Source organism: Lissotriton vulgaris, chromosome 10, assembly GCF_964263255.1.
Source record: "Lissotriton vulgaris chromosome 10, aLisVul1.2, whole genome shotgun sequence".
Lineage (NCBI taxonomy): Eukaryota > Metazoa > Chordata > Amphibia > Caudata > Salamandridae > Lissotriton > Lissotriton vulgaris.
Genome location: NC_141698.1, coordinates 176,166,247 through 176,184,344, shown reverse-complemented (window position 1 = coordinate 176,184,344; position 18,098 = coordinate 176,166,247). Strand labels below are relative to the sequence as shown.

At 45.8% G+C, this 18,098-nt stretch overlaps 1 protein-coding gene across 1 annotated transcript in view; it reads left to right on the top strand.

The window, feature by feature from the left end:
• MYO15A (myosin XVA) overlaps nt 1-18,098 on the top strand; it is a 1,716,372-nt gene that overhangs the window by 1,608,218 nt on the left and 90,056 nt on the right. The window contains exons 64-65 of the mRNA XM_086939741.1: nt 585-718; nt 14,294-14,427. Coding sequence (XP_086795867.1) covers nt 585-718; nt 14,294-14,427 — 268 coding nt within the window. The remainder of the gene's footprint in view (nt 1-584; nt 719-14,293; nt 14,428-18,098) is intronic.

The window sequence follows — 18,098 nt, the reverse complement described above, 5'->3', positions numbered from 1 at the left end:
CCTCCGTCCGAAAAAGACGGGGCTTGAATGGAGTGACGCCCCTCTCCTCCAATGGCTGGCCAGCATTTACGAGGCTAGCCAATGGAGAAGAGGGGCAGGTTCAAGCCCCCTAACTAAGAAACATTAAAATAAGCGCAGCGTACGGTCCTCGACCTAAAAGGGCCCTAAATTACAACCAATACCCTTTGGAAAAGGTGTTAGCGTAAAATTCAGGATCTGGCTAATTTCCATCTGTTCATATTTTTACTAAGTGCACTTTTACAAAATAACCCTTTGAGAGGTAATCAAAGCCTTAGGCTTCAGGGCTGCCTGTGGCATGTTAACACCACATTACACGTGGAAATGCAAATGTCATCTTTGTACTCCTTTTCAACACTCTTCTTTGAGGGTGCATCCTAACTCTGGTATTGCAATCTGTTCAGAAAAGAACCCTACTCCCAGCTTCCATATCATTGCAGGCGACGTTGTTTACAGTGGTTCTTTCTTTCAATGGGGGAGGGGGGTTCAACACAATCACCCAAATATTTCCAAACATTTTTCCTAACAAAAAGCCAAACTCATTGTTCTTTTTTCTTCTCCCTCAGCCGTGAAGTTCAAGATTATGTGCCTGGGCAGTTTTACAAGATGCTAAAGCCCCAGCCCTGGCTCAACATGGTGATGCAAGATATGCAACAAATTCAAGCTCTAAGTCCGCACCAGGCCAGGGCACAGTTCTTAGGTGAGATTATCGATCAACAGCTTGAATTTTGTTTGAACAGTGCTCTTACTAACTCGGTTTTAATGACCTAAATGACATTGGTATAATCCCCCACATTAGAACATTAAATAAGAACATTTTTGTAAAATATTGTGAACTTTGTAAATCCCATGTACAAAAGTAGCAAATAAAACAAATCTCAGTAAATAATTCTGGTTATAAAAACTGACTGCTCTTTCAAAAATGGACAATTGGGAGATATGCACAAGGACACGTGCCTGTGATTATGAAGTACTGGTTGCAGAAAAGATGCATTATCAGACTCTCAAAGACTTGGAGGGCCACCATAAAATTTCAAGTGATGCAAGTGTATGTGGCCATTTCACAAAGTTTAGCTCCAGAAAAACCATAGACCTACCAAAGATGGACTAAGGAACGTGTATGTATGTGGTATTTGTATAGTGCAAACCCAGTAGATAGGCAGCAGAGCACTGTAATAGGTGAAAGTCAGATATTTAGTAAATGAGAGCTAGCTGGGTATTGCGAGGGGAACTGGACTATTACTTCCCCAGGATTTGGTGTTCTTTAAAGACTTGTATCATCAGCTGCTTCCTAAAATGGAGCAGTGTGGGGAAGTGCTGATCAATGCAGGAGTGTTGTTTTATGTTCCTTATTGAATAGATGGAGAAGGCTATTGCCTTCTTTTGCCTTTTTTTGCACTACTTCATAACCATACTGATGGTGTCTGGACTGTGGGTGAGTCGAGAGCCACCAGAGCGGTGGATGGAAACTATTTTGTCCTATTTCTTCAGGCTGTTGCTTCTAGGATTCCCTTAAGGGTTCTAATTGCACAGTCTGGTAGACCACAGAGCTGGGTGTTGCCATCATCCCGATGTGATGGTACATGGGCTTGAACAGCAGTTCTGAAGTTGATGTCCAGAAGGAAATGTTTAACTTTACCAGGAACAGCTGATACCAGGCCATCTTGTTTTTTTGTGATTTGTTCCTTGAGGGAGAGGTTGATATCAAGGGTCGATCTAAGTGACTTGGCATTAAGTGAAAGGTGTGGGTTGAATTCATCCAAACTTGTGTTGTTAACACAGGTTTGGACCAGTTGTTGCTTAATTTTCTTGGTGAATAGTAGGAATTCTGTCATGGTAGATGGTATCTGGTAGATACTGTATATCCAGCTCTGGTGAGGTGGAGGCAGTGTTTGAGTGGTTGAATGTCTGAGTGGAGAAGACTTTCAAGTAGAGTTGTGTGCAGACAGCATTTTGGTGAATTTGTGATGCTGTTATTCAATGTGCAGAGTAATAAGGAATTAATTGTAGTGGTTTGATGGAGATGGGGACAAGAGTGAACACCGTGGGATTTCTCAGGTGAAAGGGATTTACTGGGACCTGGAAATGTCCATGTGAGCGGACTGTTACCAGTTGGTTAGGTAGGAGGAAAACAAGTGGAGTTGTTAAAGAATCTCAATGCAGACATCAGGGTGTGGATGAGGATGGGCCGATTGATGGCGTTAAAGGGGGCCAAGAGTTCCAGCAATATCAGCAGTCTCTGTACTCTTCGTCAGGGGTCCCGGATGCATTATCTATGATTTGTAAGGTAGCTGTTAGTGCTACAGTGTGATGTGATGGCGGATTGGTACTCATGCCTAAATGGTTGGCATTCAACTGATCTTTGAACTGTGGATATATTTTTCAATGATCTTGCAGTTGAAGTGTAGGTGAAAGATGGGTTAATAGTTGGAGAAGTCATCAGGGTCTAGTATGGGGTTCTTCAGGAGTGGAAGAATCTGACCTTTGTTGAGAGCTTCTGAAAAGAGGCCTTGAGTGGGGGAAGTGTTTTTGATTGTGAATAGTGGTGAGATAACATCTCCAAGGAGAGTTTTGAAAAGTACAAGAGTAAGGCATAGTTTTCACAAGTGGTGGTATTGAGAGAGGGATGCCAGCGAGGGTGACCTTTGTGCGATATAATGCAGAGGAGTGGAAGTGAGAGTGGAAGCAGTCATGGTATTATTAATGAGCTGCCGGATTGTCTGTATTATTTCAATGAAGAAAAGGTTGACAGCCTTTTCCTTATTTGTAAAGTGGGGTCGGAGGGTCAGGTGAAGATTGATGCAGTGCTTGATTGTCTTGAAGAGAATTGTGCTTCTGTTGAGAGCTTAATAGATGATAGTCTTATGGTAACTGACGGATGTGATAGGCTGTCTGCGTGTTACACGGACACATTTCAGTAGTATGGGGTCATTGGGGGTTCTGTTTGTCTTCCATAGACAATCTAACCCAGGGGTCTAGTATTGTTCTACGAGGACTGGATTCATAACATGTTTTCAGAATGTCCCCATTAAGGTTAATTCACATACGATGAATCTAAATGGAGTCATTTACATAGTCAGTGGTATTTCAGGAAATCTGGAAGGATCTGGCCCTTTTTGACCCACATAATATACCCCAAATTTGACTTTTGTTGCTGTAAGAACCACATAACTGCCATGGTATTTCCAAGATGGTCTAAACCAAATATCTTTTACATGCCAGCATTGCTAAAGCAGTCTTAGTATCCCTGATTTTTTCCAGAACAAATTATTGAAAATATAACCAAGGAGGTCTAACTTTGAGATTCTTCTGGGATCTAATATAGTGCTCTGTGGCAATGTTTATAGCCACTGTTCAAAACATGGGCTCATAAGGAGTCCTGTTAAAGCTTTGGTCAGTAAAGCCATCCCGGAAAATACCATTACTGCATGGTTGCATTAATACCACAGAAGATGTTACCTGCTCCTTCCCACCACATGGAAGAACACCTTCCCACTGTTATCCATGCACAACGTCCTCTCTGTAATACCTATAGAAATTTCCACAGGGTAAAACTTCCAGTCTGATGGCAATTTGCACTCAACACCAATCAAATGTATGCCGGACTGTAAAAAGAGCCCTATAGCATATTCTATTCGATATGTTAGCCCACTAATAATAGGTGGCTTGTGTAGGACTTAACCGGTGCTTACATTTTCTGATGGGCATTTCTAACTACAGATTCCTCAACTTTTAAATCCCCCAGGCACAAGTCTGAATCCTGAGTTTTTTCATGCAACAACTCTCTTGTGCCAACACATGGCACTATTGGGTTCCACTGTGGTTGGTTCCATAAGTAAAGATGTGAATCTGCATTTAGGTGCCAACCTTTTGCACTGATGCAAGTTACTATTTTTCCTCAGCTTTCTATGCAGATCCAAAGCTGTGCTCTCAACTTTTTTCTATTCTACTGACTTCCAAATTTGAAACACGACAGTATACTAGGAGTATGTCTCCACCAAAATTGTCAGGTATTAACAGTGCTACACCCACAGGAAACAAATGTCAGTCAGGGATCTACATAGCATCTGCATTTGATCCAAATTTGAACTCGAAGCATAACTGGAAGTCCTGTGATAAATGCTCCCTGATGCATCATATGGCCATCAGAGAGCGCAAGGCGAAGCTGTATATCACCAAACATAAGAAGCAGGATTGGTCCCTGTTAAAGTCCAGGGACAATTCACAGTTCTGGTTCAGGTCCCCATTCACAGGTAAGTCCTGGACGAAGCTGAAGGACAAGATGTTGGGGAAACCTAAGAAGTCTATGTGGAATTCCACTTCTTTCTGTTGCTCCCACTCCAGGGATAAGTCTTGCACTTGATGTTCTAAAGACCTGACTCTGCCAGTGTTATCTGATTCTAAACCGATTCTGAGCCTGAACCAATGCTTCTCGAATTCTCTCTTGTCTGAAGCAGATTAGGGCCTTCAAGGATGTTATGTTGCTGCTATTCTGCATCTTTCACAGGGCCTCCAGTTGGCCTCCTGTTGCTGGCTCTTCCTAGGTCTTTGCTTGGCTCCCACCAGCACCAGACCTCTCTTCTTCACCTTTGCATTAAGCTATGCTGTGTCCGGCTAGTTTAACACCAGTATCGGCTTCAGAAGCACCAGTTCTTAATCTAGTCGAGACTCCATTGTCAGATCCACAGCCAAGTTCAGCTATGAGATTGCTAAGGCACAACCTATGATCAGTGAAGACTTTGCCTCAATGGCAGAATTATCGCAGGGAGTAGGCAATTTTCGGATCTGACTCTGATTCAGTCCAGAGGCTAGAGAATGATCCCTACAACAAGGATGGCGAAGAGGAAGTGGGCAAGTTGCTCCCCCTAACTACACTGATGCTGGACTGTATCTTGACCTTCAAAATATAAGTAGTCTGGATACTTCGCCTGAGATAGAGATGGACTCATACTTGGGCCTCACCAATAAGGAGAGTCCTCTTTCGTGATGGTCATTCTCTCACTGGAGAGATCTTGAAGTTACAGTTGACTACTGTAGAGATTAAGGCAAATTTGCTCACTGACATTTTGCAGTCAAGCCCTTTTAGTACCGAGCCTTTGATGCCTTTGAGCGAGGCTTTGACAGGCTTTCTTGGCAGCCTGAGCCAAGTTTAGCCTAGTGCTAGCAGTGAGCCATCAATATGCTTACTGCCAAAGGCCAGCCCCTGGGGAGCTATCGTTCTTGATGCAGCCCTTGGCAAAACCAGTGAGCCATCCAATTGCTCCGTGCCCCAGCTTGCACCTTCTGAAAGTGCAGATCCTAGTCATCTGCAAGTTAGGTGTGTCCCTGCACCTTTCTTACTGTTCCTCCTGACAGATAACCTAAACAAACTGATGCACTTGACAAGAGGGTGTTCTACAACATCTGTCTGGCCCTTTAGCCATTGAATATGGTATGTTTTTTGGACTATTACACACGGTTCCTGAAGGATTTCATAACACCTTGGCAGGAACTGTGCATGGTCGTCAGGTCGCGGCTAAATGTATCTTACGGGCCGTTATGGACCCCATGAGCTGTTTCAGCCGTGTCAGGGGCATCAGTGGTATTTGCTGCATGATTGGCAGTAAGCCACTAGATTTTCTGTGGAAGTCCAGGCATCCTTGTTGGCCATGCCGTTTGTTGGCTGCAGGCTCTTCAGAGAGAAGACAGACTCCGCCCTTGAGAACGTTAGGGATAGCCGATCAACAACCCCCTCACTGGGGTTGCTTTCTCCTACCCGCCTATTCCATTAATTCTACCATTAGCTCTGCAGCAATTTTCAGGTTTGGGGTAAGTACATTGTATATGGTACCAGTGGTACCCAGGGCATGGGTGTTAAAGGGGTCACCAAGGCCAAAAGCACAATGTGTGCCACCCTGAGAGACCCAAGTAAACTGATGACAACAGGCCTGCCATTGCAGATTGCAGGAGCGGTGCAAACTGCTCGAACATGACTTTGCCCTCACCATGTGTAGCATAGTCAATGCACTATTTTTAATGTATGCCAGTCACCCCTAAGGAAGTCCTTCTGTGTTTGAGAGGCAGGGTGCATTCTATTAAAGTTGAAGACATATCAGTGAAAGCTTATATGTCCCTATAGTAGCCTTTTCTATTAAAGGCTAATATAAGGCTAATATAAGTGATGAGCGGTCCTTAGGGTATCATGTGCTGTCATTCGGACAAACTTGAGGTCGCCAGCTCCATTATGGTACCACTGAAATCTGTTATGTTTGTTATCAAATAATGTGCCTCATCACCGCTAACACGATTTTTGTTTAGAGGACGATGTGACGTGCACCCAGGTGGCTACCTTAGAGATTGCTCACTTGGTTGACCCAGACTTTCCTTGGCACTGGCAGCCAAGCCAGCCCCCAGCTGCGGCTGACAAGACAAGAATCTGACCCCCTGCCCGGAGATGTGAACTCTCCCAGGAGGCAACAACAATAGCCTGTATGTGATGGAGGTCACACCTCCCTCCCTGACAGGATGGCTAGTGAAGTGGCACACCAAGGCGGTGAGCTTCAAAGCCTTCACATCCTGTGATATGCAACTAGGCTGCCTTCCAAAGAAGCCCTGGCTTCCGTGCATCTCGACCTGCCAGTGAGCGATTGCCACTAGTGCTTTTTCCTATTGACCACAATGCTCAAGTTTTGCAGTGATGTATTATTGCTTCTAAAATCCTTAACTCCTAATGTACTTATCTGATTCGCTTCGATTTGGTGTCTAAATTTATATAAAAATCTGGTTTATGTTAAAATATTGGTGTCTGATTTCTTTTGAATTGTGTCAATTTCTTATTGTCCATGTTGTTACCCTGAAATACTTAACACGTTCCTCTAGAAAAGCCTGACTGCTCTTTGCCACTCTACCAGGACTGAGCTAAGGATTTATTATTGTGAATCCAGAGACCATCTTTGGGGTATTGTGAGAGTATTGCATGGTGAATCCTAACCAGCATCATCAGATAATACTCCACCTTCCTACACTGCGTAAGTTAAAAGAGGTGCTGCTACCCAGTACAAAGCCGGCCTGGTCATCCTGTATTATATCTTGCAGTTTCGCAAGTGGGCAGCATGCAAGCAATTTAGGTAAAATCTATGACGTAAGTGTTCGGTGTGGTTCATATTCAGAATGTTGAGTTCGCAGTTACATGCAGCGAAATAAAGACGTGTAATACCAAGCTCCGTGTGTGACATATTCATTTTCAAGTACCCAGAATGGAGAGGATGCTACAACTGGTGACGAGTTAGGGGATACATAACCCAAGGGCGACAGTGCTCTCCCGTAGAGTTTGCCATGGTTCAGCAAGCTGCTTGTGCTTGCCACATGTGCCTCAGTCGAAATGAAGATCGACGTTTGGCATTTGTGGTGTCAAGCGCCACTCCAGCCAATGTGGAGCATTTTAAGATAACAAAAGCCTCCCTGAGAGGTTTACTCATCGTTGGCCAGAAACCTGGTAATAAGGCCATGAAAGAGGTACTGCCTCGTACGCAACACAGCTATAAACCATAAAGTCTGAAATTGCAAAGGCAGTAAAAAGCAAGTACAGAGTAGCGCAAAAGACAGTGATAGTCAAGTGCAAAGAAACGCTAAAAAAGGCTAGAGTGCAAAAAAACTCTGAAAGGCAGTAACAAGCAGGAATGGAAAATGTAATGAGCAGCAACAGCCAGGTGTAAGAGAACGTTGGGTAGAAACAGAGAAAGGCATAGAAACATTAAAGGCTGTGATAATCAGGTATATAGAAAATATGATCACGCTTACCAGAACCTGAGTAAAGAGAGCCATCCGACCTCTGCACCAGGCACCATAACCCAAACCGAAGCATGGGGGGTTGTGCTTATGAGGCTGGTGAATCACATCTGACTGACTGAAAAACTGTGAGTAAAGGACGAAATAGTGAACTTTTTCAAAGACCTCTAGATATGCCACCTTCTTGAAACTACAGCTTCTCTTCAATACTGCCGAAAAGCAAAATTGGTGACAGATGGACTGCCTGGGTAGAAATGTTTGATGATTTCATTGATGCACTGAAAGAAACATTCAACAAAAAGATTGTCAAATACATCAAAATCTTGCTGGTGAAGAGGAAAAGAAGTAATAAAAATAATGCCATGAACTGACGTAGTCACATATCATCAAATCAAAGAAGCATTAAATCTCAAGTTCAATCTAATGCCGAATGTCGATTATGAAAGATATATTTTCAGTCAGTAATGAGAGAAAGGTGGTGAAGTACAGTGTAATGGCACCCTTTCAAAAGCACCTGATGCCTACATTAACTTCATCATGAAGTCAAGTACACCTGCTGCTATTTCATTGGAACAAATCATTCATGCAATGTGCAAAGATAGTAATATGTTGATACTAAAAGATATTACACATCAATTCTGGAAACAGCACACTCGAAACCTCACACATGACAGCGAATATTAGAAGTTTAAAAATGTGTAAGATAAACTGTCTGTTACTTAAGAAGGTATTGTCTTACGATATTCGACATTTGTCATACCAAAGAGTCTGAAACAACAAGTAACCAAAGTGGCCCTTGAAGGATATCATTGAATTGTTTCCACTAGATTAGCACTCTGAAACTGAGTTTAGTTTCCTCATCTTGACTAGAGAGTTGAAAGTCTACTGCCATTGTGTAATTGTTTATCTTCCAAAATTACTCAACATACCTTGAACATGTGGTATTTACCAAAACATGTTTGGAAGGGAATCACTGTTGATTTCTTTGGTCCTCTTGACAATGGACATTACCTGATGGTGGTTATTGATGAATACTCACATTTTCCATTGGTAAAAGAACTCTCATCTACAACTCATGAAAGAGTCATCGAGAGGTTAGATGGCATTTTTGTGACATGGGGTGTTGCTTCAATTCTAACGCCTGATACTGGCCCACCATTCAATAGTCAGTAATTTAGAGGCTTTCTTAATCATCTCAATGTGGAGCATCAGAAAAGCACACATCATTGGCTACAAGTTAACAAAACTGTCAAACACTTTATGAGCAGACAGTAAAAGACCGTCCAGCGTGCTATATTGGAGAAGCTTGATCTGAATGAAGTCTGCTCTCCATGCTGCTCTTCGAGCCTACCGGTCAACTGTGCATTCAATGACAGTGAAAGTCCTGCTACCCTGATGTACGGGAGAGCCATGTCGACCAAGTTAACTGAATGGCCCAACAGAAGATCTACAAAAGATGATGAACTTTGTTAAACAGACTTGTGCCGTAAGCACACAATGAAAGTATATGCGGACGATGGGCCAAAAACACTGCTTTCATTGAAGGAGATCGAGTAGGGGTGCGACAACAGAGAAAACTCTCATCTGATGCTTCCTTTGATGCTGAACCCTTCAAAGTTGTGACTGGTAAAGTAAACATGGTGACCCTTACGCAAGATTCTTCACACTTCAGGCATCTGCCTCATCATTCGCCAGTTCCTGATGTTGGAGATGAGACTGATTTGATTGAGACTGTAGAGAGACCCCTGACTGCACCTGTCACTACATCACTAGTGCCAGTCATGAAAACTTCTCTTCTTTCTTCACAGCATTCTCCAGTATGTAGTTATATTTAGGACCTGTTTCCATAGGAAAAGCATTTTTTGACTTGCCTATACATATGGTGCAGTTTGACCAATCTTCATGAAATTTTCTCAAAGAAGTGTCAAGGTAGGTTCTGGTTGATATGGAAGGTTTGGGGGTGATTCGTGCAGTGGGGACCAAGAATTTGAGGTGCAAAATAAGGGTGCATTTGTAATGTTAATTCCCATAGGAACCTTTAGCCTCACCAATAGGCCGAACCACTGAACAGACTTACACCAAATTTGGCAGGGAGGTTCAAGGAAGTGCCTTTTTCCCATTTGGTGTAAATCTGTTCAGTAGTTTTTGCGAAATTTGAACCAAAAATTATAGTGATAGCTCTGGTCATGGATATTTCGCAAAGGTTTTGCGATGAATCGCAAATGCACGCTCCAATGGGAATGTGGGAATGCTCTGATTGGCTGGACGCAACATGAAGAGAAAGTTGCGGCCACCATTTAATCTATTGGGAACAGTTCCCAGGGATAGAAATTTGTGTGAAAGCCCACTTAAGGGGTCAGAGTAGAGGTACTCTGACCCCATGTTTGAGAAATGGGGGTGTTAGTGATACGAGTTATGTGTCCAAAATGGATTTTTGTAATCACGCGTGATATTCGCCACGATGATGCGACCGCCAGCGCAGCCCCCTGTGTACTTTCGCGGGGACGTGGCGACTATTTACGATGTTGCGAATATTGGTGGGAATCTAAAAAAAGTATCAGTGAATAATTAATACACAGTGTTATAGAGATATTGAGATTTTGATAAATGTTATTATAAAGTTATTTATATATTGGGTTATGTACTGTGATGGTTAGAATTAATTATACAGTTATAATTTTTTTATGTGATGGTGGACATTGTATTTCTGCTTTTGCTTTCTGCCTTCGCGACGTAACCACTGGGATCGCTTTCACCAACGTCCTTGTGAACTCCGGCCTCACTGCAAAAACGGAAAATAGGTTTTAGAGATGGTTGTTCTAGAAATACACCAGAAAAACATGAGTTTGAAGTGTACAGTAATAAACCCCTAGTGTGTAAAATACTGTAATATGTGTGCATATAAGTGTTTTTACTTTATGAAAAAGACGAGATCGTTGCGGTTAACGACGTCATCCCGATGACCCGAATAACTGCGAAAATGGAAAATAGGTCTGAAACATGGTATTTAAAGAAACTTAGTAGAAAAATATGAGTTTAAACATGGTTTAAAAGAAGTACGTATTTAGTAATATGTGTAGTGCAATGTTCAGAATAGATTTTTTTACATATTATTTTTGGATGTCTTAGTGGCCATTGAATGTCTGCTTTTGTTTTCCGCTTTTGCGACGTGTCCGCGGGCATCGTGATTACCGACGCCATCTCGATCTCTAGCGTCACAGCGAAAAGATCAAATAGATTTTAGAGATCGTTTTTATAGATACTCTCTAGAAAAACATGACTTAAATAATAGTGTAAGAAACACTTAGTGTGTAAAATACTGTAATGTGTATGGATATATGTGTTTCATGGGAAAGGCGCGATCGTCGCAGTTAACGAAGTCATTGCAATGTCCCGAATAACCGCGAAAACAGAAAATAAGTCTGAAAAATGTTTTTTAAAGAAACTTAGTACTAAATATGAGTTTAAACATGCTTTGAAAGTAGTATGTATATAGTAATATGTGTTCAGAATGGATTTTGTTTATATAGTATTTTTGGATGCGTTGGTGGTCATTATATGTCTGCTTTTGTTTTCTGTATTCATGACATGTTCACGGGGATCATGACGTCGTCACGAAGATTGTCTAAAATAAAACAAAAAATCCTTTTAAAAAAAAAACTTCACAATATTTCGGGTACTAGGGTGGCTCTGACAAGAGCCATTGCGTTGGTTGTGTGTATATGGGTGCTACACATAAGACCGGATGCAGAGTTTCAGGTTTCTTAGAAACACCCTGTTGCCTTCATCTGTATAGTGCATTCCATGCATGTCAAAACGCAGATTGTTGTCATAGATGCAGTCAATGCAATGGTCTCTGAGGAATGCAGAAACAGTTTTATTAACATTTCCTGGCTTTGTCAATCTGTGGACAGAATTGATTGGACCACTTCCATTTTAGTCTTTGGCATATGTTAGAGTACACCAAGACATTGTGAGGCAAAAGCATCATAAATTCAGCAAAGGCATCCTTCATTTAAGATTTCCAGTCCTACTCCAATTAATGCACCTAGGTCATTGCCACCAAAATGCACAATCATGAGTAAGGTTACAGGTTACATGTTATAGTTAGGAATTTGCATTTTAAGAAACCTTAGAAATTTACTGAAAAAGCCAGAGGTTATATTGCCATTAAAGTTAGGCTCAGATTTCACATGCACAAAACCCGAGAAATTCAGCAGTTATAGTTAGCTGAGCTTACTATTACTCGCACCCCCGCAATGCACTGCTTATGACCTCACATATTACATCACTCATGGCATGGTCAGTTTCCTAAAGGTCCCATTTCATGGCTGGTGGATATAGCTTGATGCACTAAGCAACAAGGGAGGGGGATCACTGACCCTCATAAGTGTGCTTGAGTTCCTTCATATGGACCAAGAGAGGCCACCTGCCATGGTCCTGTGGCGGCAGTCCAGGTCACTCCTCTGCTGTTGTAGTTAAGTAGCCAGCCAGTACCTTCGTCAGCCCCTTCTCAGTGGGGCTCAGCTCCTCGGGGCAGGGTAGCAGGTATCAAGGCCCCCAGAATGAGTTTAACAGAGAAGGTGGGGGGGGGGGGCAGGCCCTTACCATGAAGCAGGCACTGAGTCTTCCAGCCATGTGAAATGAGAAGGGGCCCCTAACCCAGGATGCAGCCCACCATTCCAAGGGAGTCCCCACACCGCCATGCGGCAGCTACTGAGGGAAGCTCATCATATTTGCTTGCTCCCAGAGGAGAAGCAAGAGGAGATCCCCATCAAGGACAATACCCCTCGATGCTCCTGCCGCAGATGCGTCTCAGACCGGCCTAAAAGCCACCCCCAACACCGTTCAGGTGCGGCAAAACAGAGGCAAGCACCCGCTCCTCCTACCCCGGGACAGGACTCAATCCGGGCAAACGCCCTCATGCAGGGGCCCAGGCCACTGGTTTCCCGCCAGCTCCCGTGTGTTGCACGGTCCCTCCACTTCCAATTCCCCCGGGGAATGATCTGCTTGGGTCTGCCAAACCCCACAGCATAGTTGGCATGCAATCGTAGACCTTCAAACCCCAATGATTGAGGCAGATGTCTGCAGGTCCTGAGAGCTCACTTAGCTTGCATCTGCCATTTTCAGCGGTCAAGCCATGCACCCTCTGTCTTTTTGTTAAGACCAGTTTGACTTGACACGTCTGTAAATTACGAGCTTTCTCTCTTGATCCGCAGTTACACTACCTTCTTTCCTGACAAATTGGTGCTTAAAACAAAGGCATCCTTACGCCCAAAGATAATGTCACCCTTCCCTGTGGGGCAGTCACGCTCCCCACTTTTTAATTACCACCACATCCTTCTAAAGTGGAGGAGAGGCTTCGCTTTTTGGATTCTAAGTGGGTATTTCGTTTTTAAATTGATAAGATTAAGGAGCACTGGGTTGTCAAACAATTCTTTGTTGGATTCGCTGGTGCAAGGAGGAGATGATTAGTCCGGACGTTGTCCTGTGTAACAAACTGTGCTATGCCTTGGCCAGGAAGAAGCGAACTGAGGCCCTAGGGTTCATTCGACCATGGCGAAGGCCAAGAATAAGTCCTGGGCAATTAGTGCTCGTGTTGGACATCTGCCAGGCCACCCATTCAGGTTCAGTCCATACCTTCAGTATGCATTCCTGTCTTGGTTCTCAGGCTATCAGGCAGGGGAATATTTCCTGTTCGGTCCTGCAGAACTTCCTATTGAGAAACCCACAACCCAAATGCGTCACCTTGGTCACATTGCTGTGGTATTGATTCAAAGCCTGAGGCATCTGAGGTTGAAGGTATCAATCAAAAGAATAAGTTACTTACCTTTGATAATATTCTTTCTGGTAGATACTCCATCAAATCACCAATTTCCCAACCCCTACCCCACTATCCGTTCTGTGGAGTGGATCTGTTTGGTCATAAGATTTCAGTTTAGGTGGAGCACACTCTCACTAAGTTTGTCAGTTGCCAGATGGCCTCACCTGTTAACGCACTCAATCAGTTGCATGAAACATTTCCCATGCCAGTGTAGCACAAAGGTGATTCAAAATGTGAGAAATATGCGGTTAGAATATCTTCCAGAAACAAACTAACCGAAGGTAAGTAACTTGTTTGATACGGGAAAGAACAGATCCAAGTTTGGTGCTTACCGTACTTTACTAGTTTTGTACTGTTTTCTTTTTCCATGCTACCCTAGTTGTCCTCTGGATACAGCTGAGTGCAAGCAGTACAACACCATTGTTTTTTTTAATACAAGTTCTTTACAGATTGATATGCAAAATCTGGCACTCCACATGGAATACTGTGGGAAGACTAATCTCTTAGTCTTTGGAATATAAAACAGAAACATAAAGTTATATATAATAAGATACTTGTCCAAGAAAGTAACTATATTGAACCCACTTTTATTAAGAATAATGCTGCTAATCCTCCCAGAAAGGTTTGCTTTTCATTGAGCTCCTGAAATAGTCTGCAGTAACTGACCATTACTTTGTGTTGCAGGGCTGCTGAATGCTTACCCAATGTTCGGTTCGTCTTTCTTCTACATCCAGAGCTGCAGCAACAACACCATAGTGTCTCCGTGTATCCTGGCTGTAAACCAGAACGGGCTCAACTTCCTGAACAAAGAAACCCATGTATGTGTCCAATACTTGTTAGTGATAAAATTTCCACACATTCCTGCATACTTAAATGTTTGTGATCCTACTGTTCACCTCGCTTTAGAAATATCGCATAATCGTGGTGTGAGAGCATCTCATGGTTCAAAATCCATGCGATGTACAGAAAAGCCACAAAGACAGTGTCATTTTAAGTTATCTTGTCTTTTTAATGTCATATTGTGTTGAACTTTCTTGCATTGCTTTGTGATGGTACATAGAGGGGGAGTGTCCGTCCTGGCAGTGCTCCAGGTTAAGTATCAGTAGACAAGCAGACACAAGACATCTAAGGATACATAGTTAAAAAGAGCTCTACACAGTGATGGTATCAAATGGGTTGCAGCCTCGTTAATTTAACTTACAATCTATGCAAGCAAATCCACTCAGCTTCACGTTCTGCTATGATAACTGCGACCTTCCATTAATATCAAAGCAAGAATAATGAGGACCCTTTCCCTAGCCTCGCTGAGTCCTTCTACAATCTACCTACCCACACACCAGAATAGTGCCCACACTACCCTAATCTCTTGTTGGCCAGAACCTCCCTTCTCCATTATGGTATTATGCCACCCACAGCCAGAAATGTTAGCACAACCAGGTGCTGTTCGAGAGTATGTTTATGTTGTGTTCTTTCATCCATTTCATTCTGTTGCATTGTATTGTTTTCCTATTCGCGGTCACATCACAGTCTTTACTAAATGATGTGCCTCTGCGCTCTGGAGGCTGGATTTCCTGTTTTTGTAAAGAGCACAGGTAAATCATTTCCTCTTTCCTATTTCTCAACATCCACTCTTCCTTAATATTCATAAACATGTAGTAAATTGCAAGCTCATCTGATGCAACTTTTTACATGCACTTGTAGTGGCTATTGAATACTCTTCAACTCAGATTGTCCTATTTCCTTCTCTTCCACCATATGGGATGGTTTTCCGAGTCTCCCATGCCCAGCCGTGCTCTCCGATGTCCTTTTGCACATATACACCGTCCCTCGGATATTTTTGTGGCAGTAATTGCTGTTAGTTTGTTTTTTCATTTATTGCTTCTGTTTCTATGGATCTGAAAGAGACACGTTAGTGATAGATTCCTTACCTTAGAATATCCCCAGGCGTCAGACTGGATCCGGAAAGTTTTGCGTAGCAGTACCCTTGCGCTTCGGTAGGCGTCCTCTGCGGCTCCGCGTCCGTCGTCGGCGTCGTGGGCGCAGTGATGACGTCGTCGGAGTACTTAGACGCCGCCTCCGCGTGCTGACGTCAGTTCTTCTTTTTTCCGCGCCAGCCAGCGCAGATCTGGAAAGAGCAGTTCCCTAGTCACTTTTTGACTAAACTTTTGTGATCTCTTTTGATCCATTTCGAAGTCTTTACGACTCCGACAGTGCCGTTAGGGATGCCCGGATTCAAGCATTGCGACGAGTGCGACCGTACCATGTCGGTCACGGATCCTCACCGCCTGTGCCTGATGTGTTTGGGCGTCAACCATGACGACGAGGCCTGCTCCGACTGTCGGGCCCTTTCGAGGAAGGCCAGGCGGGAGCGGTCCCGCAGGCGACTCGAAATCCGCCAGTCGGCCCCGCGCCGAGTGAGGTCCCGGTCCCGGTCCCACGGGAGGTCGAGGGACAAGTCGCGGGGACGGAGCCGTCACAGCTCCGGGAGTCGGCGCCACTCCTCCAGGTCCAAGTCGTCAGGTAAGAAGCACAAGAAGTCGAAGAGACATCATCGCTCTTCCGACTCCCCCCGACGCGGCCGGGGGTTCGGGTGACACTGCCCACGCGGCTCCTCGGGAGTCGCGGGCGCCGCGTTCGTCCCCATACCCCCCGGTCCCTGGGCTGAACGCGACGCCGGAGGAGATCGAGCGTTTCCTCATGGCCATGAGGTCCCTTTCTCCTCCGACGGATTCCACGGCGCCTCTGGGCCCAGTGAACCCGTCTGGGGGCCCTAGTGGGTCGGGGGCTACGACCCCGACGCCGTCGGGTGCTTCGGCCTCGACGCCGCCGGCGCCTTCGGGCCCGGCGCCGCAGGGCTCCACAATCCCGACACCGCCGGTGCCCTCGGGCCCGGCGCCGCAGGATGCAGCGGCCAAGGCGTCGTCGGTGCCTTCGGGCCCGGCGCCGCAGGGTGCCGCTGGACCCTCGTCGGGCGATGGACAGTCCCCGGTGGACCTTACGACCCCCCCGGGGTCTCTGGCGTCGTCCTCGGGCGGCGCCGGCCCGATACCTCCTCTCACTGGGTTCCGACGTCGGGTCGGCGTCTACCGACGCCGCTCTCGACGCCGTGCGGAGAATTTCAATTCTATGAACCCACCTCATTTGCTTATGACCCTGACTCTCAGGAGATGGGGGACGAGGAGAATTGGGAGGGGTCTGAGGACCCTCTGACAAGGGAATGTCAGTCTAAGATGGACTGGACAGGAGACCTTGGGGAGGCCAGTGGCCTGGACACCTCTCCAGACACTGGATTCGTCTCTCCTCCGACCGTGGCTTCGGAGGAGGGCGCTACATATAGTGTGGTGTTGATGAGGGCTGCTAAGGCCTTGGGCCTTGAGCTCCCCGTCGCGGCCGTGAGGACTAACCTCCTCACTGAGGTCCTTAAGCCGCAGTCATGCTCCTCTGCTGCCATTTAATGAGGCCTTGACGGACGTTCTTTTGGGCACTTGGTCCAGGCCCGCTACAGGTTCGCCTGTAGATAGGAACGTGGCCAGACGCCACCGCCCGGCCCCGGGCGACCCATGTTTCCTGTCCACCCACCCCACCCCCGAGAGTCTGGTTATCCAGGCCTCTAACTCCCAGACCGCCTTCCCGACTGCTCCTCCCGATCGGGAATCCAAGAGGTACGAGGCCTATGGCAAAAAGGTGTTCTCGTCCCTTAGCTTGGGACTGCGGTCTTCCAACACTGCATGCCTCTTGGGCCGTTACACCCACTCTCTGTGGGAAACGGTGGCGGAAGTGCTGCCAGAGTGTTCGTTGGAGGTACGGGCCAAAACTCGGCCAAGCCCTTCTGGAGGGCCGGGACGCAGCGAAGTATAATATCAGGTGCGGGCTGGATACTACTGACTCGCTGGGTAGAGCGATGGCTACGACGGTGGCGATACGACGCCACGCCTGGCTGAGATCCGCCAACTTCTCGGCAAACGTCCAAAATACACTCATGGACATGCCGTTGGATGGCCGTCGCCTCTTTGGCGACAAGGCAGATCACGCGCTTGAGCGCTTTAAGGACTCCAGGGCTACGGCCAAGTCCTTGGGCCTCTAGGCCCCGCGCCAGCAAATGAGTGCCTTTCGCCCCTTTCGTGGCCAGGGAAGGGGCGCCCCCACACGTGCCACCAGCCAATCGCCGCAAACTGTCGTCCAGCGCGGCGGCGGCCGTGGAAACCGCCGTGGAGGTGGTCGGGGAAACAGGCGGAGCCAGTCCACACCTACCCCCGCAGCATCCGCCTCTAAACCCTCCTAGTCCGTGCTTTTCGGCCCATGTGACGCCGGTGGGAGGCAGGGTTCGCCATCACCACTCTCACTGGCGCACAGTCACTTCAGACAGGTGGGTGCTGCAGATCGTCCGAAGGGGCTACTCCCTCCCCTTTGAGATGACCCCTCAAGCCATGCCACCGCAACACCACCGCGTATCGGGGGATCACTTGCGGCTCCTGCAGGAGGAAGTTTC